The sequence below is a fragment of the Dermacentor variabilis genome, chromosome 5 (assembly GCF_050947875.1).
Source record: "Dermacentor variabilis isolate Ectoservices chromosome 5, ASM5094787v1, whole genome shotgun sequence".
Taxonomy (NCBI): Eukaryota; Metazoa; Arthropoda; class Arachnida; order Ixodida; family Ixodidae; genus Dermacentor; species Dermacentor variabilis.
This window is the reverse complement of record NC_134572.1, coordinates 136,874,105-136,899,184: the sequence shown is the minus strand read 5'-3', so window position 1 is coordinate 136,899,184 and position 25,080 is coordinate 136,874,105. Positions and strand designations below refer to the sequence as shown.

Below are 25,080 nucleotides of genomic sequence, written 5' to 3'. Positions count from 1 at the left end.
TGTAGCCTGTAGCACAATTTTTAGTATGTTGAAACCAGTGTTTTGTCATGGATAGTTTGGCAAATTACTAATTACTATAATACTGTCAACTTCTGGTAATTTGATCCTGATGGGACCAACGAAACTGGTCAAATTATCTGGCGGGTCAAATGAAAAAAGGCACAAAAAACTCCGAAACGCGTTAATTCACTTGACAGTATTTGCCTTTAAAGTTAGTTTCGCCGCCGAATTGCATTTGTGTTGCGCGGTGAAGCATATAAAATGGGATAATGTGCTGTTTTAGAACATAGCTCACATTGATTAACTTACGCATGCACATGCGACATCTCCAGTTACAGTTCGAACACTGAGAAAGCTAACAAGTTTACTGGCAGGCTTTCCGAATTTTAGATAGACCTTCACTCTTTTGTTGGCTTTAAACGTCTCCTCAACTTTTGGAGTTTTTTCATCTTACTGCCTTACTTTTTGCTAGCTTTCTCAAACACAAATGGTTTTTCTCATCTTCTCGGTGCACTGTGTGAACGTGCGCATATACTTAAGGAACGTTAACGGCTCTTATACGAGACATGCATGGCGGGTGATACGAGGGCTCAAGTCGCCACAGCAATGTCATAAACAGCTCTGAATTGCTGCAAGTATACGTATTAGGCATCTAGGTGCCTGTACTGTGACCGGAGACGGCACATATGCTCCTATATAAATAAGGAACGCGCACTACGTCCAGTGACAGCGGCCCTTTTCCATTCTCGGTATGCTTCGCCACAATACATTGTATATGCTTCTCCGCATAACATGACTGTGCTGCGGCGAAGCTGATCAGTCAAGTTAGAATTATCTGGCAAAGGCCAATTTTTAAATCGCAGTAACAGAAGTTTGGGCTATGTAAATATGTATAAATATATGTAAATGTATATAAATTCGTTTAGGATCGATTTAACCTAAAAATCGAATTAACGGAAGTCCACTGTAATAAGTTTTACCTTGCATAGCATTTCATTTTTATTTTGCACAAGTTTACTCTCCATAGCAAAAAATAAAGATCAACAAGTTCTAATTGTTCTTGATATAAAACTGTGTTTGGGCATTGCAGGTTTGAGTGTCTCACACACACTTGGATACATTCTCTCTATAGGCCCACCAGTATTTCCAACTTCACTAAGTCCCATGGCATCCTAGTTATTGCCCAATATTAAATCTTCATTGAGCCCCAGTAAGCTAGCTTTACTCAATAGTGCTTGCCTTTGCTACATATAGTTTCCACTGATGAGCTGTTCACATCCAGAAATTCACATAACACTCTCCCTGTGTAACATGTCTGACCACTGCCTTGCTCAGGCACTTTTGGGCTACTGGGGACTGAAGGCTGAGGGTTAGTTGCAAGATTCATGAAGAAGATAGTGGCCAAATACAGTAGAGCCTCATTCATACGTTTTGGAGAAAAAAGAGAACACAAGAAAGAATGTACTAACTGGGAAAACATACGATCCGAAGTCACTGAAAAGTTCGGTCAACTCAACTGTAATCGACATCCATATGATGCGAAGCGTTGCATAAATTGCATGTCAATCTGGTGGGGCGTGAGTGACTCGAGACATGCATTGTCGTTTTAAGACTACAACAGGAAAATGAAATTGAACTGGTGGGCAACACCGCACAATGCTGCCAGGATGAAAAAACTGCATTAGGAAGGCCAATTTCTGTTCTAGCGAAGGAGTGTCTTTGCCGTTCACTGATTCTTCCTAATGTGGTGGCACTTTGGTTAGCAGAGGCCCCACTGGCTCTCAGCAGGTTTTATTCGTGCTCTAGTTCAAGTACCACTCCAAGCCTGAAAAGTGTAGCGACTTGGAAAGCGATTTGAACAGTGGACCTTGGGTACTTGAACAATGCTTTTGTTCTAAGCCACTGCTACCTTTTCTTACAACTTTTGTCTAATCAGATTTGCCGATAGGAATAATTAAAGGGCTGTGTGCTTTGTTATCTTTAATCTCCTTGTTACCTTGTTACCTGAAATATTCTTAAAAGCAACTAAACTTTGTTATTGAAGCTCGGTGTATTTCTGACCTGCTGAATTGTCATAGTAAAGTGAGGTACGTGAAAAAAAAGTTTCATTTTCTAATGTCACATTCATCTGAATGGCAATCCAATTGTGTGTGATGTGATTGTTTTGTGCATGTGTCTTGTTTCAGGGATCTATCCACCAGAAGCTAAGGCAGGTAGGGACAACACAGTCAATGATGGTCCTCATGGATGACCTCCGGATGTTCACTTCGTACGTAGACAAATTTCAGTCGGAACACATCCGTTCTGAGGTAAGCTCCTAGTCACACTTCTGACACTGCATCCAAAATTGCGCAAGCCACAGTATAACGCTGCAGAATCACAAGCAGTAAAAAAATAATTTATTTTGAGTGATGTGATAGTAACTTCAAAAAAATGAAGCACCAATGGTAATGGCACACAAAGAAGGAACAAAATAGAGAAGGCGCTTGTCCTGTCTTTTGATCCTTCTTTGTGTGCCGTTATCGTTTGCGCTTCATATTTTGAAAGCTATGCACCAACTGGCCCCACAACATGTTTTACAGTGATAGTAACCTTTAGGACTTCAACACAAGTTTCGTTAAAACAAAAAAGTAATTTATATGAGAGTAGCTTGAAGGTGTAACTTTATATGCTTCATATGCCATTGTAATGCACAGGTGATTCACAAACTACTAAGAAAAAAAGCACACATTAGAATCGTAAACACGGTAAAATTGTGAGGTGGTGTTTTTGCTTCGAGCCAAGGGTTGCCTAAAATCAGCATTTTCAATGAAAGATAACATGTCTGATGCATTCACTGCCCCCTAACAGCACCAAGACAGACGTTGCCACTAATTGAATAATAATGATGGTCATCATTGAGGTCAGGCGCATGTGTGCTGACCAGACAAGTTCAGATTACTTGGCAAAGGGCAATTTTAGGATCATAATTCTGAAAGTTTGGGCTTATAGAAATGTACGGGCATGAACCAAGATGTTCAATTAGGGTCGAATTAACCGAACAGTTGAATGTACCAAAGTCGAACTAGCAGAAGTCTATTGCAAGAAATTGTGGCTCTGATGCAGTTTTGAATTTTGTTCATCATCTACTGAAAAACGCTATTGTACTTTAACATGCAATAGGCTTTATCAAGGCTTCTTGGCTTGAATTGCCACATACCATATTTTCCTGAGTGTATAAGTTGCAACCCTCGCTTTTTTGTGAGTTTCATAGAAAAAAAATTGGTATATAAGTCGCATCGATAAATAAGGTGCACCTATTTTAACTCACTCTGCATAATAAAACGATGCATGTACCGTATTTACTCGCATAATGATCGCACTCGCGTAATGATCGCACCCCTGAATTTTGTAGTCCAAAATTTGATTTTTTCTTATTGCCCATGTAATGATTGCACCCTGAACTTGCCGCAGCGATATGTCGTGTGCCAAGTCTAGCTAATAATGATCGCGCTTACCATCTGTCGAATGCTACGCGAACGACTCTTCAAGACAAACCAAGTGGTCTGCACGCACCATACATTCTTAAGTAGACGCCTCATTTCATTACTTTCCGCACTTCCATGACTAAAAAAAAGCTGCAACCAAACTTGTCTTTATTATGTGTAGGCTTTATAATGGTTGTGCTCAACAACAAAAAAAAAGGCGCCTTTCGATTCTTCTCATCTGTACTCGTGGACACGCAACAAATCGCGAGCGGCAGTGATAGTAGCCACGTATACACTGATACATTAAAAGTGTACCCTATTCATACGCCAATGCTTGTAACACAGCTAAGGTATTCACCCACCTTTAGCGGAAACGTGCCGTATTAGGATAGTAGTGAAAACAGATGCCGCAGTTTCCGCAGCATGCCGGCCATGTGTTTCTATGTCACTGGCAGCTAAGCGCGCCCATTTGTTTTTGTCCCCTCAAAGTGGACATGGCTACGTTATTGCCGCAAACTTGCCGATATTAATGATATTATTCATACTGATATAGAAGAAACTGTTTCAATGCATGTAATGTACTCATGAAAAGAAAAAAAAGAAAAAAATCGTGTTCAGCGCGTTCGGCTTGCTCTGCTGGCCGCTATTTTTGTTCTGGTGTCCTGCAGCAAACGCGCGACGGAAAAAAAAAGTTTTTCTTTTCGCGGGAAATTTTACCCGCGTAATGATCACACCCTTGATTTTGCTTCAATTTTTCTGACACGAAAGTGCGATTATTATGTGAGTAAATGCGGTATGTACATTTATCATGAAATGCCCTTCTTGCCCATTTCAGGGCACCTAAATTTACATGAGCGAAATTTTTATGACCCGCATATTCTAGCAGAAAACATTTTCAGCCAGCATCTCCTCTTATCACAGTAAACTAATACTTGTTGCACTTCACTTAAGGCATTGAAGGCTCTGTCCACTGACGCACTATCGGCTTCAGTCACTTTGGGTGGCAGCATCGCTGGGTGACCCTTGTCAGCTCCTGAATAACTTCTATGCAATGTTGTAGATGCGTTGTTGGCATATCCTCTGCAGCGTGCCATGCTCGGGACAAATGCACAATGGATCACGACATGCCTGAACCACCCTGAACATGAATACAAAAAGCAAAATGGCGACTGAAAGAAGCACTGAGAATTCTAGTAGGCAACTGATGATGACAATCACCAAGTGGTGCTTTTTGTAATGGGTCAACCTCATGTACCATAACAATAGCACATGTAATTTAGGTTATTTACTCTTAATTTTTAAAGAAGTATTATACACATTTTGTTTGTGAAATTATTTTACAGGGTGTTCCTATTTCAACTGTCCCTTATTATTAAACTGTGTTCATAGCAGTGGCAGACATCTTTGTTTGGGTAGTAACAGTGAACAAGATATTAGTTTCTGGAGATTAACTTTTTGTTGCCGACTTCAGCGCACATGTTACAATTCCAGAATTTAAACTGGTCGGGGCAGAGTGTGCACCAAGTAAACTAGAATTGGGAGACTAGTAGCACCAGCGTCATGGTACAATGGAACACTGTTAGTTCAAACTTTGAGTGGGCAAGAAATAAATTTGAATAAAATGAAGCTAAGAGAGCCAAACTGAAAAGTTGCAGTTTTGCCCGAAAGGCAAAGCATCGATTGCGATAGCAAATTAGTGGACAGCTATGCGAAGTAAGGATAGTAGTTTTATCGGCCGTATAAACTTGTAAAAATAGGCATACCAACAAAATTAACAAGCATGGTATCATGCGCGCACAAGCAAACATAACACATCTCACTCTATGACTGCAGAAACTTGCTGTCAAAACACTGGACTGAGGAAGCGTGGCAGCAACAGCGAGTGAGCTGACCTTCGTGCTGCATCTCGCGTCCATGCGAACTGAGCCATAAAAGCACGTGTGGTGGACTGTGTCCCTCTCGCAGATGGCTTTCAAGGTGCAATGGCCCGCACCAGCTACACCCCCCAGATTACAATGCATCTTATCACCCTTGGACTTTATACAGAACTTCACGGTGGTGCCGATGGCAGAAATGTGCTTGGAGTGTCCGTATAATTGCTATCGCAACAATGTAGGTCCAATCACCAGCGTGGTACAGCCTGCAGTACCATTATAGGAAACATATTACTGACGCTTGTGTTGTAGGCTGTGCCATGCACTGTTGGAAACGCTGTCTCAAAAATCGTGGATCGGAGTGAGTTCAGTTAATTTGAGCAGGGAATGCGAAGAGAAGAATAAGCACCCTGGAGGGCCAATTCTTGTGCACATCTTAATGTCCACTGCTGCTATGCATGTTGCCCGAGTTTCGAGTTGCCCCATTTCTATGTTTGTAGTCTGTTTTTTTCTGAAGCACCTACCTAATAGATGCCCCTTTTAACTGCCCCTGTGGTGCTGACAGTGAACCTCAACTACTTATCCATGCCGTTTTATTCGTTCTCCACAGATATTGAAGCCAACAGAGATCAGCCTAAACAGCACCTTCACAGTCGAAAGTGGCCAGCACATGGAAATCAACTTCTCACCAATAGAGATTCACGTCACACCTGGAGCAGTGGAGATTCTCTCCAAAAGCTTGGGCTCCCTCAGCGCTCCTAGTGTGAGTTTTCAATTCCTTTTTTTTTTTTTAATTTACTTTTGCAACTACAATCATGTACTCGCGGATGTGCAGTGTTGTGTGTAATGCACTGTTCATATTATTTATATTACCTCCTTAGGCCAGTTAGTCTTACACTGAATGTTCATTTAAGGTAACTACTTCAAATAGAATCAGGGCAACACTTGACTTCAATCAGCTCGGAGAACAAGCTGACTTTAGGAAAGGATGTTCCATAGAGTTCCCTACAAAAATTAGTTGAGGGAACTCTGGCGCTAGTTGTCCGTACAGGAGCTGCATGCTTGACAGTTCAGCCAGCATGAGATTAATGGTTAGTGCATGTATTTGTTTCTTTGTTATTCTGGCTTCTTACAACTTTGTGGCTTTGTAAATTTATCACCTTCAACAAGATATTGCATTATAAATGCAAAAATTGGTACTGTTCGTGCATGTGCATGGTCTTATTGCCTTCCTTGCTTAGTAAAACAGGATTTCTTTCAAAATTTAGGCCAATAAAGGCGAATAAGACAGTAAATAAATGCACACAATTGTCTGAAGCCACAAGCACAAAGATCAGACATACATTTAACAGCCATCATTTTTCCGACAACTGAACAATCGCAGTGTCAGAGATGCCTCTTTTAATTTTAGTGGGAAACTTTATGGGATATTCCACAATGAAGTCATCTATCAAGTAACTGAATAATCTACAGAGTTGAACTAACCTCCCTCTATGGCTTTCATAGATGGTGACTGAAGGTATTGCGCCATGAAAATGTGTAGGAACTGTACAATGAACGTCTTAGCAAATATCTATGAAGATTTGACAGCTACCTTCATTCTTTACAAGAAAGCGGGAAAATACTGATTAAGAAGGGGGGTTAGGTAAGGCAAGGAGGAAATCTCTCGAATGTTATTCACTGCATGCTTAGAACAAGTATTCAAGCTGTTAGCCTGGGAAGGACTAGGTGTGATGGTTAACAAGGAACCTCTTACCTCAACAAGGAACATCCCAGGGGTCTGCAGTTTGCTGATGGCATCATCCTGTGCAGCAATGCTCGAGATGACTTGCAACAAGTAATTGAGAACCTTGGCTGACAAAGGGGTTAGAGTAGGTTGGAAGAATGATATGCAAAGGACTAAATTGTGCACCGTGCAAAACAACACAGCTGCAACAGCTCCTGTACGGAACTGTCGCCAAAAGTGGGCCACGCAGCAATAACACGAGAGAGAGAGAGAGAGAGATAGAGAGAGAGAGAGAAAGAGAGAGAGAAGGCGGGGCCCTAGACCCCTAGACCCAATACTTCAGCTCTGATGTAGGAGAAGACAGGAAAGAAATTTTGCTTGCAGAGGCTAGACAAAGTGGAGAGAGTGTCTCTGTTGGCAGTGAAGCTTGCCTTCTGAAATCATGTGTTCACAACATTTCATATATCTCTGTCTCTGCTATAATGAACCAAATTGAAAAATTATCACGGTAAAATGCTCTCTGGACGGCACGTAACAACTTCTAGCGTATAAGCAAAATTGCTATGGGGCCTGGTTAGGGATCCTATAGGGAAGAGATGGGGAGACAGGATGGGGCTTAGCCGTCTGTTGTTATGTACTTTTGTAGGCTGAGCAAAAAGCCGATCACGAAGTTGAGCCAGACAACAGTGAGGTGTGGAATATAATGAAGCTGGACAAGGCGAAACTCTGGTTCTTGGAAGAGCCAACTGTGCCAATGGCCATAGAAGCCATGGAGACCATGGAAGCTGCACCAGCCACACAGGAATCCCAGGCTCCCCGGAAGGATGAACAAGTGAGTTGACACAACGGAAGTGTGACTGAGGCTCAGAGCTTTGATGACAGTTTGCTAGCTTTTGTTATTACCATATACACTTGCCTAAGGGATGCATTTTTTTTTTGTTGTTGTTGATGACATGCTATTCTCACACAGAGGCAGGACATTTCGGCTCAATTTTTCTGCCTGTTTGTGATCTTTGGTATTCCTTTGTACCAAAAAAGTAAATGTTGCTGTTTTCATAACGCATTTATTTGTTAAAATGAATAGTTTTTTTTTTTGGCTAGTTGTGCCAATTTTCTGGCAGTTGGACTATCTTGATGAATTAATTGAGAGAGAGTAGTACCAGCAGGTAAGGATAGGAAGGGGAGCACTCGCTGATTGGTCCTTAAGCATGTGCTGATTCATCTCTGCTGGTGCCCATGGCCCTCTTGGAGCACCACTGAGGTCACTTTCTTTGGTGCAGCCACGTGGGCTGCTGCAGGTGAAATTTGTTGTGACTGTTGATTTCGCTGCACTGTGAAGTTATTCGCTGCATTTGCTGTTGATTCGCTGCACCACAATTGTTATTCAGCCACTGCTGAATAACAATTGCTGGAATTCTTATGGTGTTAACCATGAAGCTTTGTGGTTGCTTTAGCAAGACTTTAGAAAGCTATTTGCTTTACTTTGACCATCATCTTTAATTGTTTCTGCACCATTTTTCCTAAATGCACGCCATGCACCCGGTGCATGTCTATGGTTCTTAACACTGTCGCCACTACTCAGGCTCAGTTCGGTAGTACACTTGTGGATACAGTCATCCTCTGTGCCATCCATGGAGCTAGATATGCATGCAACATTAAAGCTTTTCGCAACAGTGTGTGAAGACACTGCATGGGCTAGCTCGAATTGGGACATGCATCTTTATATTTTTCCTTCATATGGTTGGCTGCAAGCTTGGGGGTACAGCTTTTACACGAGTGGAGCCCCTACTCGAGTGTGTACAGTATTTCTTATTATGGACTTGGTGTCTCTCTTGGTGTGTCTATATGTCTGTTCATCTAAGCCACACTTCGACAAAGACTGTACAGCTAAATTTTAATTTAACGAAGTCGATTCAACACACAAATTATTTAAATAAATTTAAATTTGTTAAATTGATATGGAGCCTAAACACTCATGCGAATAACCTCCTATTAATGCAATAGCATTAAATGGCTCATTAGGCAAAAAATCCAGCGTTGTCAGCATGACCATACAATGGTACAAAACGACTATGAACCCTCGACCTTTAGTGGGAGAAGAACCCATGACCTTGCATTGTGGCATAATGTCTTGCACAAAGCATTGTGCAATGGTTAGAATGCTTTTGTGTCCATCCACGTAGGGATAACTAAGTGCCCCTTGAATTTTTGATTCAGGAGCGAAAGATGTACTTTTTCTCTGCGTAGACTTTCTCAGTATGTGCAATGTAGCCACAAGCATAGCTGCATTAAGGGGGGATGCTAGGCTGAAGGGTCAGCTTTTGAAGTGCTCAACCAATTTTCATGAAATTTTCAGGGGCAGTTGATCTTGTTGTCATTAGAATATATGCCAAATATCAGCACCCTAGCGCAACGAGAAAAAAAAAGTTATAACTGTGAAATTGAGCAATCTTGTGTGTCAACTTAGGAAAACTATCGTTTACAAAATAATAAAAATATGCAAATTATTTGTGATTAGATACCTTCTAGATGGTTTATGGTGCAGGATAAGGTCAGTTGCACATTTTTTATGTCATTTCTGGAAAAATGCCATCACTCTGAAAATGAAGTTTATTTTTTTTTTTTGCTGTCATTGCATGTCAAAGATCTGCTAAATATTAAATGTTGGAAAAAATTTTTGTAACTGAAAAGTACTTTATCTTGTTCCTCACAAAATCTCCGTCTAGAAAAAACGTTATAAGCAGCATTTGGTGAAGCAGTTTGGAAATGACACTTTTCCTAAAGATCTTTTTTTTTTTTTTACAAAAGTGCAAACTGAAAAAATTCAGTTCAAAGATTTCAGAGCATGGCATTTATTATTATTATTATGTCGCGCCCTCCTCTTCAACACGACGCTACTCTGCGGCAATCGCTTCAAGGCGTCGTCTCTTTTTTTCAGCTTTAGAGCTATCCATCGCTCTTGCCTGCGCTCATGAAATGGCTTGCTTCGTTGCTTCCTGAATGTGCTTATTCATCTGGACTCCCATGTTCAAGTTCCAGTTTGTCGAGATTTCTCTTGATGCCACATGCTCCTTCATTGAATTCTAGCACAGCTAGGGCTGCTGCAGTTTCCACTGTTATCAGTGATGAAAATTCTGTCTTTGGGCACCTTTTCCATACAAGAGCATTGAAGGACTTGTTTGCATTCTGTGTCTGCATCCTTGAACATTGCGCAAGAAGCTCTGGCTTACTAAGCCTGTTGTAGAGAGGCACCAGCTCTTTGGCAACGTCTCTGCTGAAAGCTGGACGATGGGATCTTGGCACTGATGGCATGTCCGCTGCAACTAGGGCTCTGTGCCAATTGTAGTGACACCAAGAGTCCTTACCAACTGGGCAAGCGTCATGTCATGGGACTTCATCTCATGAGTAGGAGTGAAAAAGCGTCGCAAATACTCCTCATTGCATTTTTTTTACATCTGGAGCATTGTCTTTCAGGGCAGATGCATAGTAAGCAGTGAGTTTTTTACAGCACTTTGTGTCAGCTTCCCCTTGCCTCCTAGACCTTTCGTCGTTTTCTTTAGTTTCTCAATTTCTCTGAAAAGCACAAAAAACAAACTTCCTAACGTGGGTATTCACTTTGCGTTGTGTTTCTTGCCCACCATGCGGCCACGTCTGGAAAAACAGCGTTCAGAGTCGCGTTCGACGGTAAATGCGCGCCACCAACTTGTGAAAAAAATTCATTGTCTTCATTTCTACTGCTCAGATAACTACCTAACTTGGTGAGAAGATTCTTTAATAAACATGCAATTCAGAACAACTCCGAATAAAAAACATGTTTTTTTTCACCGAAATCAGTATTTTAGCCCCGCATCCCCGCTTGATCTGTCATATTCTGAGATATCAGAAATTGCTGCTCACGTTATATTCATGCAGGTAATAGTATTTATTGTATAGCCAGCTACTGGTAGGTTTCAGTTTTCAACAGATTCAAAGCCTGCTACTGTACAGAAAGTATAAGGCACTACTTATTTGTCTGCAGGCTAGATGAAGAGCAGACATGCACAGCCCTTGTTGCACTGAACTAATAAAATAAGACCTTTCAGTTACACTTACTCCAGGCTGGGGACATTGTAGTCAACAAGGTACGAGATGTAGAGCCAGGCTTATGTTGTTGGAAATAGTGGAAAGGCTATTTGCCTGTAAAAGAGGGGGACAGGGGTCGAAGGGCATTTACGCTAGTATTCTGTGAAGTGTTACATGTAGCATGGTGTATTATCATCTTTGCACAGGCTCTTGTGACTGCGAAGTCCATTGTGATAACCCTGGAACAAGGTGCGGAGAACCGCACTGTTCCCGTGCTGTTGTGGAAAGCCAGCCTGGAAGCTGAAGTCCTGGATTGGTCTGGGGAGGTAACTACCACCACTCTAGCCACTCTTTACCATTGTGCCGCTATTTGTATCTCAAAAATCTTTTTACCTCTCTTATACCCTACACCATTCTTTAATGTGGTAAGTATACCTGCCTAGTATATTCGGGAACAAGATTTCTTTGCAATGGAGCCAAAGCTACAAAACTGAAAGGCATCCTCTTCTTACGCACCACGAAATAGCTAGTTTCTCAGTTTCACTAATAATCTTGATGTTTCATTAGCCCACAATAAATACTAGTGAATTTGTTCATCAACCACACTCGTGAGTACTCATAAATAAAATTAGGATAATAATTGCTCATCGAAAAATTTAGTGCGCACCATGTTTTCTGCACAGTTGTCTTCCGTTGTAAACATTCCATCGACCTTCTGCACTGGGATTCCTGTTGTTCAGGTCTTGCCGTTTTGTTCGCTGAGAAGGAGTTACGCAAAAATAGGTAAGCAGTAATTTTCCCAGCACACGAAGGAGCTAAGCAGGCGAAGCAGCGGCTGCAAGGTTGTGCATTTGCGAAGCTGTTCAGAAGTGGACACTCTGACAGGAACACGAAAAACAAACTTCGCTCCAATTGTGAGGCTAGTTGTGAATTCATTACATCTGCCCAGGCTCCATCCTCGCAGCTTTGGCTCCATTTCCAAGAAAAGTAGTCCCTGAGTATAGTCACTAGGCAATACTGCTGTCATGAACAGCTGAAGCTGCCAAATATGTCTCCTGTACTTGCAGCAGGAAGCATACAATACCGCTCTTCAGACATTTTTTTCCCTTCAACTAGTACTTCAAATTCTCGCCACTTTTTGTATATATATATCACTGACTGATAACTCGAACTCAGAGGGAACTCTCAACTAGTTGGGAGTCCGAAAAACTGGATTCGCCAGAAAATAAGGGACTTTATTTTACATGTGACCAAAAAGAGCTTGTGAGCTCATCGCTGCGGGCACATACTTGCCTGCAGCCAGGGGTGATATTGTCGTGTGATCTTTCAGGAATATGATCACTTAAGTGAGATTGCGCTTGACTTGGTACCAAAGAAGTGGAAGTGTACGGCTGAGAGCATTCCTGTCACTGTGCAAAAGTAGCATGCTTCGATGCGTGCAGTGTCAAGTCACGCGAAATCTCGCAAATGTGATCGTATTGTTTGCTGAAAGTAACCACTTGAATATACTGCCTCTGGTCAGTCAGTATTTGTCAGTATGCGGTCACTACAAACAAATGAAAGAGCAGTCAACACATGCTGTGAATCTTTATCCCCTGGTGACATTGCATAAGTCAACCCCACTGTGATAGCCAAATCATCGCGGAATTCTACGCAGGTATTGTCTGGCACTTCCCTCATTTAACTGCCTCGCCCCTGTTAGCGGAGACACTCGGGGTGGAGTTTGCAATACTTGAAGCTGGTGATGACACTTAACAACAAAAATGTACCATAGCAATAATTGGGCATGTTTGAATTATCAGTGTCTGAATATAATCAGTCGGTGACTGTATTGTGAAACACCAAGTTCAGTTCAGTTCAGTTTATTTCCAACACAATGTTGGGGGTCCTCCAGGCAAAAAGTTTGTCATAGACAACTTGAGGGGACCTGGGGACCATACAGACAGCAGGCAAAGTGATACGTTTACAAAAGAACAATTTGAAAGGCTACATCACGATATTTTGAAATAGTGAAAATAATATACAATGCAAGAAATAATCAAATACAGATATGGCAACTATGAACATACAATGAAAACATAGAAGCATGAAAAAATAAATATGCACTTGTGTTAAAGGGTTCTTCACTCATACAACAAAAACGTCTTATTTGCAACTTGAATTTATAAAGTTTCTTGCTGAAATTTATTTGGGAATCCACACGATTTATTAGTACGGGTATTTGATAAGCGAGAACAGCCCTTCCCAAATTCGTATGTTTTCGTGGTGTTGTTATCCGTTCGTTACGCAGTGCATAACGAGCTGACGTGTGTGCTGAATGTAACAGGTTATGTTTATGTATGTGCAGCAGGAGTTTGTTGTCATATATTTTACTCGCTTTGAGCAAATTGTGCTTAATAAACAAAGGATTAGTTGGTAGATCTTTGGGTTCACCATGATAATTCTCAAGAATCCTCAGCACTTTCTTCTGCAATGCCTCCAGTTTGTTATAATTCGTAGTCGTTGTAGTGCCCCAAACTAGTGTACAGTAGGATAAACGGGAGTAAATGTGGGCATAATATATAACTTTCTTTAGCTGCAGAGGAATTAGATCTGATAATTTAAGTAATAAACCAACTGTTCTGCTTAGTTCTGAGGTTAGTTTGTTTAGGTGTGTATTCCACGACATACCTTCTTCAAACCGCACACCTAGAAATTTCTGACATTTTACGCGTGTTACGACGGTGTCCTGGAATGTCAGCAAGAGTTCACTGTCATATGTTTTGTTAGTGGGTTTGAAAAAGACGTAGTTAGTTTTTTTTTTTTTAGGTTCAGCGCTAATTTATTTGCATGAAGCCAGCTGTCAAGCTGCATTAAGTAGTCGTTAATCGTGTTCTGAAGGTCACTAAGTGTACGCGCAGAAAAAGATATCTTAGTATCATCTGCGTAAATTACTAACTTTGGGGAGTTAGGTATATCAAATATATCGTTTATGTAAAGTATAAATAACAAGGGCACTAGAATTGACCCCTGAGGTACTCCTTGTTTTACTGTAGTAGTTGTGGAAATTTTTATACACTGTTTTCTGTGGGAAATATAATTATATATAAATATATAAATGCCGTAATCATGAAGTTTAACTAATAAAATCTCATGATTAACACAATCAAAGGCTTTCATAAGATCAATGAAGAGAATAATGGTATAAAGCTTATTTTCAATGTCCTCCATTATTTTATCTTTAACACATAATAACGCTAGCTCTGTTGTCTTATTTTTCTGAAAACCGTACTTTGCGTCAATTATTACGTGATGCTTAGTCATAAAATTCACGAGGCGCGTGAATTTAGTGCGGGTATTTTAAGCCAGTGGCTATTTGCCAGATTTCTTTAGACATTGTGAGTAAACGATGTGCACTAACTCTCCAGAATTCACCATAATGTTTACAAATTTGAGATCATTCTATCATTTTATAAGTAATGGATCATTTTATAAGTAATGTATCAAGTTCCACGAAAATGAAATTGTGTTCTCACGAAATTTTACTTGGTATCGAAAACTGCTCTTAGCAGTCTTCTTCCAGCAGCGTGGTGAAAGGACACCTCTGAGGGGTACTTGCTTCGAGCAAGCTTATGCAAGTAAGTTACTGTAGCAGGAAAAATTGGCAACAACAATGTTACTGGGATCTAAAATCAATCTACTGCTTGCTGGTCTCTGCTGTTCCAAGTTTACCGCTGCTTGTTTGCAGCTTCTAAAGGTAAAACATTAATAAAGTATCTATGTACCTCAGAATAGGGGTGTGTTCAGAACAAGCTCTAGAAGGCATGCATGCTGCTCCCCTTCTTTAATGTTCAGAAGTTGGCAGGTATGCTAAACAGTGTCCCCATTGCGACCTAAAATAGAGAAATGTTGTGACAGATCAGATGGTAATGTCACCATCTGCATATGTTAAGAAACCCTATTTAGTCAAGCTTAATCCAGAGCTGCCTAGAACATGTGAAAATCAATCAATCAATCAATCAATCAATCAATCAATTAATCAATCAATCAATCTTCTATGCTGAGACATTCCACTTCATTCATGCCATAAACATCTTCCTATAAAATTTTGAACATGCATAACAAACGTAACAAAGAGCAGGAAATGGAAAAGCTCCTGGAGCTAGATATGGGCTTTCATAAGCAGATAAAGAAAAATGACTTTCTATTTAGCTTGGTTGTAGTCTGAGACTGCAGAAATGTTTCTCCATCTCTTTGTTCACTACTGTAGTTCAACATTTTGGTAGTAGCAGCAGAGTTTTGTAGTGCAGTTGTCCTCAGCATGCTGCGATGCTGGAAATATTGTGTCCTTGTAGATGTCAGTTCGTGGCTTCTTGGGTTCTGTGATCTTCTACTACAATGAGAAGCTTGCTGTGTGGGAGCCTCTGGTGGAGCCCATTGAAGTTCCTGGTGGTCGCAAGGTCTGGGAAATTGCTCTTAAGGTGCGCATTCCTTTTTTTTTTTAACTAATCCTGCTTGATCACAATGTTTATCTTGCTTGCACAGTAAAGTAAAAGGGGTTGTTAAAGTATTGACGTTGATGTTTTTCCTCTCCTTTGATGTCAACCTCTAGAATTTTACAGGAGTATGTTTATCTAGCCCAATTACTCACAGGGAAACCTGATCATGAGAAGGAAACTTATGTAAGAATAAAAATGGGTAGTAGCACATATGGCAGGCATTACGAAGTCATGACCAGCAGCTTATTGCTATCTTCTTAAAGAAAAGAGTACAATCATTGCATTCTGCCAGTACTAACATATGGGTCAGTAACTTGAAGGTTAACAAAGAAGCTGTAGAAGAAGTTAAGGACCATGTGGCAAGTGGTAGAATGAGAAATGTTAGATGTAACCTTAAGAGACAGGTAGACAGCGGTGTGAATTAGAGAACAAGCGGCGGTAGCAGATATTCTAGTTGGTAGTAAGAGAAAGAAGTGGGAGCTGGGCAGGCCATGAAATGCGTAGGCTAGGTAACTGGTATTCTATTACAGTTACAGAATGGGTGCCAAGGAAAAGGAGGCACAGTCGAAGACAGCAGAGAACTAGGTGATGTGATAAACTTGGGAAATTTTCAGGCATAAGATGGGGGCCAGCTGGTGCTTGGCAGGGGTAATTGGAGATTGCTGGGAAAGGCCTTTGTCCTGCAATCGTAATAATAGGATGATTTGAATTGAATTGTTTATCCATTGCAAAAATGGAAGATACAGGTAGTATATTATACAGGAAAGGATCTCAAAGGTCAAAGATTGCACTGGGACCCTCAGTGGAAAATACAAAGAAATAATACTTTAGAAGCAGCATAACAGGTAATGAAAAAGGTAGCCGAACAATAAAATCAATTCATATAGTAATAAGAATAAAAAAGTATAGATCGTAATCTCGTAGGTAAAAACATCAAAGTTTACGCATGACAGTACATTTACTACATATAATGCATTATACAACTCAATAAATATAAATAAATATGACAATTTACATAAAATACATGTCCTAAGGGATGATTTAGATGTGAATTATGATCATTTTAAAGAGTTTGTTAAATTATTTTATTGTTCTATTACTGGTGTATGCTGAAGTCAGTCAACTGTAATTAGTGTGAGCTGTGGGGAGTAGAAAATTTTTTTATACCGAATCTCATAGGATTATTGCATTTGACCATGTTAACATCAATAAAGATACATAGTAGCTGATCTTTTACTAATTTAACAGAAGAAGCAGGTTAAAACAGAACAGTTTGCTTGACTGTTATATAGCGTAAGTAGTCTACATTCTTCTAGTTAGAAGTCTCAGTGAATATGCGGATGGCTTGATTTTGAATCTGCTAAATACGTTAAAGTTGTCATTTGTGTGTGCTTCCTCAAGCAACACTACCGTAGTTGATGTCACTATGAGTAAAGACAAAATACAGTTAAACCTCAATGTAATGAAGTCAGTTATGCAAATAAGTAAAGTCACTGCGGATTTTTCTTGCACTGAAGGGGCTGTAAAATTTTCCGAATTATTGCTCAAGTGGAAAAACCATGAATTGGGATAAGAGAAAAAGTCATATTGTTGAGTTTCAGAGTCCAAAGGTACTATTCATATCATATTGGCGATTTCTTTACATTGGCGGTTGAAGCGAAGCCGGCGAAGTTTTCGCACCCACTCCGCCGTGGTTGATAGTGCTGCCCACAGTGGTATGGCGCTATCAGCCATCTTGGCTCACCTTACAAACCTTACAATGAATCCCAACCAACTAGCTCAACTTACCGTCTTGATACAGTATTGGACAGTCTAGACTAGCAGCTCAGGTTGGTGGGCGGGGGGGGAGGGGGGGGGGGCGTGCTGGCTTTAGGTGCCGAGCATTTCAGTGAAGCCATTCGAGAAAATTTTCTGAAACATGATAAAAATACAAAACTTCCGCTTAACAGTACTGATCCAAATGACCCATCTTAAGGATTGCCAGATTTTACAGAAGATTACATGCTATGAACCAAATCTGCACCTGCCTCAGTGGGCTTTGATAGTAAGGCTCAGTGTAGCATGCATTCTGCATAAACCTTTGTGAATGCAGAAATTAACAACTGCGGTAGAGGTTGGTATCAATTAGCAGTTTAATCTTTATTGTCTATGTCGTGGTGAACATGTGGATGTTGACTTGCCGCACTATCTCAGTGACTGCGGCTTTGTGCTGCTGTAGAAGTTATGAATCGGTTCTCACTCTTGGCATTCAGCTGCTCAGAAAACCTGAGTTATTTGGCTGGAGCTTTCTGCCTTTTGCCTTAGCTGAAGGGAACTACATATCCAGTTGCTTTGATGCTGGAAATTGCTGTGACCAATTGAAATATACCATGAAAATCCAGCTACCTTGGCAATAATTAAAGCAGTGCCTACCAAGCAGACCTGCTTGCGGCAATACGTGTTTCATACAGCTTGATTTTATGGCATTCACCGACTAAGAGAACTTCTGAGAACTAAATCATCCTATATTTGCAGCTCTGAGCACAAAATCCACAGAGTGGAGTAGTATTCCTATAGGTAGCCAGCTCAAACTGGACAGCTGGTGTGTGTGCCTGTGTATGCTTGGTGGCTACATGCTGGATCCCACTTCACAGATTGACAAGCACATAGGGGATGAGGATGTGCTGAACGTAGCCAACGTGCCGCCAATGTTCTCCATTGAACTGCTCGTTGAGGATACCTTGGAAGTGACCATTTCTCAGACAACACTGCAGGTTCTCAAGGATCTTGGGGAGGTAAGCATAATGTGGTGCCGGCTGAAAGTGGATTTATTTTCATTTACAATACATTCGCAAATGGTTATAGTACATTCATAGTTATGATAAAGTTATGGTACATTCAAAAGGCCTGTCGGTACACTTATCAGCCATACCAGTGCTTCTACTGTGACAGGAGAGGGCGGATGCGCGCGCATGTAGTTATGGAGCCCATACTGTGTCCCATGACAGTGGCCCCTTTGCACTCTCGGTATGCTTCACTGCAATACACCCTTTAGGCTTGATCGTGTAACATCGCTGCATTGAAGTGAAGCTGTCTTTTCAGAATCATTATGCAATGCCTGACCCTTGCTATGCTTTCCGTGCTTCGAAGCTATCAGTGAAGATGACGGAAGCAGAGTTGCTGCCATTGCTGAAAGTGGCAGATTATTTCAATGAAAAACACGGCATCGGGAAGCTTGTTAACGAATGTTGAAACATCTAGGTCTAGCATTGCCGCAGTGGCTACAGCTGCCAGCAGATCAGCGTGCGAGAACGCTGGTTTGAGACTGTGAGATCATCAAAATGGTGGTAGTGGTGGCTTCAATTAATAACGTTTCCAACCTGTGGTCGCAGCAAAAAGTCTGGAAAATTGAACGGCAAAGGGTTTCAGTGTTGAAAATTTCGTACATTCTTTTAAATTATCTCTATGGCTTATGTGGTGGTGCCTTGAAGGCATCCAAATTATCGGCATGTCAAAAAAATCTGGCGTCTGAAAAATCAGTTGTTGGCTGTAGCTGTTTATGGTAGTGTCAACTGATGGTACTGTCATGTTCTGCGCAAGCAAAAGGTATTGGCTGCAAGCTGTGCGCAAACTTGGGGTAAGCTGCTGCAGGTTCGAGAGGAAAATAAAGAAAGGAAACCAAAGTTGTCAGGTAAAACATCAAAAGGAAAACAGTGCTTACAGGTGACAGAGCAAAATGCAAAGACAGTCGCACGCTTAGATTTCGGTGCTGATTAAATAACCCATCGTGGTTGCTTAGTGGCTATGTGGTTGGGCAGCTAAGCACGAGGTTGCGGAATCGAATCCCAGCCACGATGGCTGCATTTCGATGGGGACGAATTGCAAAAACACCCGTGTACTCAGATTTAGGTGCACATTAAAGAACCCCAGGTGGTCCAAATTTCTGGAGTCCCCCACTACGGCAGGCCTCATAATCAGATCGTGGTTTTGGCACGTAAAACCCCATAATTTTTTAGGTGCTAATTAAAGAAACCCAGGTGGTCAAAATAAATTTGGAGTCCCCCACTACAGCATCCCTCACTGTGCAGTTTTGGGATGTTAAACAATAATTTTTTTCAAGGGACGGAAGCAACTTGTTTTAAAATGTTGACAAAAGTTTTTCTCAAGTAGACATGGTGTATACTGGTATTCTAAGCAGCCTCTGTTGTGGAAGGCCGCCTGTCAGCACACGATGCAGTAGAAAGTATGTAAGTGTGACGAAATGAGTAGGCAAAATTACCTGGCCCAAAAGCTGAATCATTGCTGTGAAATTCTTCCTTCCACAGTTGATACTCCAGAAAACTTTTGTGTATTCCGCATGAATATACTTCAAGCAATTCATCTACATTAATTAAGACAATCGATTCATGTTTTTGACACTTTGGTTATCAGAGGCTGCTATATTAAGATTTTTTTTTCTTTCTCTTCTAATAGGCTTTCAGCGCTGCGTTAGTCAAAGCACCCACGGAGCACAAACGTTTGGATGCGCCTTACGTTGTCAAGAACTACCTTGGCATTGCTGTCCATGTTATTCTCGAGGGAACACCATTTCGGGTAAGCATCCGAGCATGCTGGTTAGGTTCATTCTCTTTTACTCTGATTGTTCTCTAGTTGATAGAATGAACCTGTGCCCCGTTAGGTTGCTGCTCCCAATGTTGATGACGATATTGATGAGGTCATCTTGGAGCCTGATGCCATGGTGCAACTGACCTTCAAGGAGACCTCCGAGCAGAAGGGGAGGTTTGCAGGCACTCTGGTGGAGCTTAGCCAACAGAATGTCACAGAGGCCAACTTTGCCATCCAGGTAATTATTGTAGTACGCTGTTCCCAACTCTCAGTTCTATTACAGTAAAGGTACAGTGTTTATACATATGGCAGCATTAGAGGCAGCATTAGGGTTACCATCTCTTGATTGGATAAAATCGGGATAGTTGGAAAAAAAGGAAGGGAGGACAGACTGTTGATATATAAAGGCTGTGGTGTGATGTACTTACCAAAAGCAGTTGATACATTGCATTCATAAACTTTTTGTCGTGTGGCAAGTTGGGGAACATGTTAGCCAATTCTGCTGTATGCATTTAACCTGCAGTTATTCACCATGGATTTTGGCAAGTGTTTCGGTAAAGTTGGTAAACCATAAAGCACTTAGAGCCCAAAAGCTCTAAGTGCTTTATGGTTTACCAACCAACGGAAAAAAGGTTAGGCAAGGTCACAGTGTCATCATGATAAGGGGCTCACGGCTCTCAAGTAAACTGTAAGGATCATTGTGGAGCAAAAGTGTACTTTAAAATTTGAGACTGGTTGAGCTTTTGCACAAACTCAAGCAGTAATTTGTAATACCCGAGACTTGTATGCACTTGACACAGACAAGCTACAGGTTGTAGCAACTGAAATCAACGAACCTTTTCTCTGCCTTTAGTTAAGCCTTGTGTTTTCGATGCAGGTGAAGGAGGCTGGTGTGTCAGCAGTGCGGAAAGTATGTGTGACCTATGCTGACAAGCGATACTTCACGCTGCCCATCAAGACTTACCCAGGCGATGACTGGGCATTCATTGTGGACACTACGTCTCACTATGGCTCAAAGCTTGTCATGATTTACTCCATCTGCAAGGTATCCTCATAATGTTGCTCTGTTTTCTGCTTTGTGAAAGTGTAGATAACAGACTGAATTTTAGTGCTGGCCTCTATGCTTTTGCATTTGTGTTTTTCTATTCATGCTCCTACAGTACAGCAGCCGATTTTTTCGTTTTAACAGGGTTTTCACCTTCTTGGATATGTGTCTGCACCGCCTGAGTGCACGGCTAGAGAGATAAGAGGCATGCACAGGTAGAGGGGAAGTCATCTAGAATGCATGGGATGATGCAATAATTGCAAGAGGAACGTGCAGATGGCAAGACAGGGTCACATAGTATGAAGTTAAAAGATAAAACAGTCGTGCTCATTACGACAAGTAGATGCCTCGTCTTCAGTAAGCAAGGAGGCATGTCATTAAAGTGTCTTGGCATTGACGGGCTGCAGCAGACAGAGAGAGATTCATAAGAAAATGGATGTGGCAGGGATATCATGAATTTCATGTTTTGAATTTTCAACATAAATCATAGATAGGTGGGTAAAATTTTTTTAACAGGAAAGACAGAGAGGTCGACCTGAGCTGGTGCACTCTAATGTGCTACTCTGCACTGGGTAGGAGGGAAGGGGAGTGAAAGTACTAGGATGGGTGATGATATAAAAGAAGTAATGAGTGCTTATGTATATTAGACAGTAGCCCTACTAGAGCCGCTCGTCTTGCTTGGTGTCCTGCAGAAACTTCACTGCTTTAGTTGCCCGCATTGAAGTTGCAGCGTCGGGCCATGGGCCGAGGATAGCATCCTCCAAGAGTGGTTGCCTGCCTATGCTGGCTATGAAACTTTCTAACGTCCCTTCGCTCCAGCATATATGCTGGGCAATCGCACAATATGTGTTCCAGCATTTCAGACATTTCATAAGTTGAAAAGGCCACAGTAGGAGGAAGCTCTGTGCATTTATGTTAAAGCATAAAAGCAAATGGATAGCAGGGGTGGTGCAAACAGGTGCGCGTAATGTTAAAGGCATCAGTAGTATAGGTTTTGGGCATAATCCAGCCCACACATCGCTACGGCATCCCTCACAACACTCTGTGCAATTCCAAGACATTAAACCCCACAATTTAATTAATTCTTTTATTTCAAAGTCGAGAGCTCTTATTGCTTGTTTGCATCTCTAAGCTAGCCAGAACATCTGTTAAAAGGTTTCGAGAGGCTGAACTAATTTCTTGTTTTATTGCCGTTGGGTCTGTCGGCTTATATAAGTGGCACCCTTTGTGGAGATGGTTCGGGATGCTTAGGAAGTTTTTCCCAATACGGTGTGAGCACTGAAAGGATCAACTCTTATGCTTATCTGTAGTGCGTGAAGCAACAAGTTGTTGTAAAACATTTGAAAGTTTTCCGCATCAAGGTACACTGGGCAAATTGCATGCACAGTGGTTCCTGTTCCAATATTGACAGTGCGCTGCTTGTTCTGTGCAGATTGTAAACCACCTGTCTGTCCCCATAGAAGTCTACTACTTGGTCGAAGGTGAAAAAGTCTCGCAGGTGTTTCTCTGTGGTGTGATAGAGCCACATAAAGTCCTCCACCTGCCTGTGCGGGCGCTGTACACCAAGACCAGCGAGCTGTTCTTCAAGCCTGTTGGAGAAAAGTAAGCTTAACAAAGCAGCGATTAAGGATGGAATCTTTATTCCTCCTAGAGGGTACTGACTTTGTCTCGCACAGTGACTTTGGTTGAGACCATGTCATCTGAGAGCAGCCCTAGTGTTTTGACTCTCATATTTCATTAGAACAGACACGCCTACTTTTTGTTTTTGTTTTTTTCAGAACAGTACTGTAAAGGATGCACCAATATGAAGGGGAATGCCAGGTTTACATTCAGTGAACACGCATAATTTTTTTCATTCTTGCATTGGAATAGGAAAATAGCCACGAGGCAGATTCTTCATTGCAAGAACTGTGTTGCATATACTAAAAACGGAAGTTTGAACTAGCATGTCTGCAAGAATGATATTTGAAGTTAGATCATCTGTTCCCTTTCATATTGGTGCGTAATGTATGTTTGTCTGATGTTTGCTGAAAGCCTGCTTTCATAAAAGCTGATAGGGCTGCATTCCAGTAAGTGTGGCAGTGCTGTTCTTTGCAGTTTTCTGTTCCTTCTGTTTCTCTTTTAGTAAATCGGTAGATAATCGCTAATGCAAGTCCGGTCATGCATACATATCTTCATTCACTGAAAACATATAGGATGTGCAGGCTAGGTTATACTATGCACACGATCTGTTATCTACTTGCCGTTGTGGTTCATTTAATGAGCAGCAAGAGAGGCCTTTGTGGCTTTTGTGCTTTCAGTGAGTGTGACCACCGTCTGGTGGTACATGCTGTGGTTTGTGTGGTGCTTCAACAGGTCCTTATAACGAGTGACATTCAGTGAAGCCTGCAAGTTCATAATCAGGGATGCTGTGTAACCAGTAGGCTCAAACATATGCAGCCTGTTTATGGTGTGTAGTCCACATGGCTTTCTAGTAACATGTTTCAGAGGAGCGGGCTGCATGCAACAATCCTCCCCGAACGGCTACATTCTGCAGCTGCTGGCAGGCGGCGACACGTTTATGCTAGCGCCGTCGCGGCAGCGCCATAAACGAAAGCAACATTCAATCATTTTTCTTAAAAACCAGGCGATTAATGGTGCCAAGTGTTACACTGAATGGCATACAGATTCTAAAATGTGATCGTTGCGTGAAATTTGAGCAAGAACAGAGCAGAGCTAAGTGCAAAATCTTTTTTGAAACATTTAAGCGACATATTCACGTCCCTGACACGAGATCTGTTACATTTTCACAGTATCAGCACCAAACCTGTTCTACATTCACATCGTCTTCTCACTTGTGAAAGCCATCTTTTTGGTAAAGGGGATGCTTTGGACGCCTTGGAACACAAATGTGTCATTTGGTGGTATTGATGCCATGAGGAAGCACACGAGGTGTTATTGGCCAGTTGCATGCTCTTAAAGGGACACTAAAGGCTAATACTAAGTCGATGTGGACTGCTTAAATACCATTCCAAAAACCTGGTAGTGCTTGTTTCAGGCCGAGAAAAGACAAGACTTAGTTTACGAGAAAATTGCATCTGAAGGGTCCGAATACCTTTTTTGAAATTTAAATCTCCCACCACCAAACGGGGGGAGTGGTGACGTTGCATACTCCATCACCACCCTTTGCTGTGGCGCCTGACAGAGGGCGGTACTGAGCCAAAACAGATAAAGTCAGAGCAGCGGATTCGCCGCTGCAGCTGCATTTTGGCCAAGTGGCGTAGACTGTTCGTGCATCCCATGACATCACAAGGAAGTTGAATTCTCTGCTACTTGCAGATTGTGCGAGTTCTGGATGTTCTGGCCATGTCACCTCTTGACTGGTTATCATAAGGAAGGCCAACATGTAAAATGGATAGAGTTTGTTTACCCTTTGACTGCCACTCCCGAGAAAACTCGAGGACCGACCTTCACGCATCCCCTACCTCACACCCCCGCCACTCCCTTTTGCAAAAATGGCCATTCTTATCAGTTGTGCCATCTATGGAGAGGTCATCTAAACATATAAAAGTAGAAACTTCTGACAGTAGGTAAAGCGCATATCTTATGCCTCTCTCGCTCTGTGTTGGCAGGGCAGCCATGGCAAACCAGCTTGCCAGGTCCATCCACACTTTGACAGGTCAGAGAATCTATGAATTGCTGAGGAAGTCTGAAGCAGGAGAAAGCGAGGACAAAGAATTTGCCTCTGTGTAGCATGAAGTGTCTGCTGAACCAATATGCGAAGAAATGATGGCAGGGGCTGCAGAGCAGTCATAAAAAATATGTGGCAGTTTAAAGGGTGCAACTTGTCAATATGTTCATGCAT

The 25,080-nt window shown here is 41.6% G+C and overlaps 1 protein-coding gene across 2 annotated transcripts in view; it reads left to right on the top strand.

Annotated features, from left to right (window-relative positions):
* The window catches only part of Vps13 (vacuolar protein sorting 13C), a 236,898-nt gene that overhangs the window by 119,153 nt on the left and 92,665 nt on the right, over positions 1–25,080 (top strand). For both annotated transcript variants that reach the window (XM_075693536.1, XM_075693537.1), the window contains exons 37-46: positions 2,187–2,309; positions 5,952–6,104; positions 7,714–7,899; positions 11,336–11,455; positions 15,464–15,589; positions 18,241–18,381; positions 20,060–20,179; positions 20,265–20,429; positions 21,069–21,236; positions 22,669–22,838. In XM_075693536.1, the coding sequence (XP_075549651.1) occupies positions 2,187–2,309; positions 5,952–6,104; positions 7,714–7,899; positions 11,336–11,455; positions 15,464–15,589; positions 18,241–18,381; positions 20,060–20,179; positions 20,265–20,429; positions 21,069–21,236; positions 22,669–22,838 (1,472 nt within the window). The remainder of the gene's footprint in view (positions 1–2,186; positions 2,310–5,951; positions 6,105–7,713; positions 7,900–11,335; positions 11,456–15,463; positions 15,590–18,240; positions 18,382–20,059; positions 20,180–20,264; positions 20,430–21,068; positions 21,237–22,668; positions 22,839–25,080) is intronic.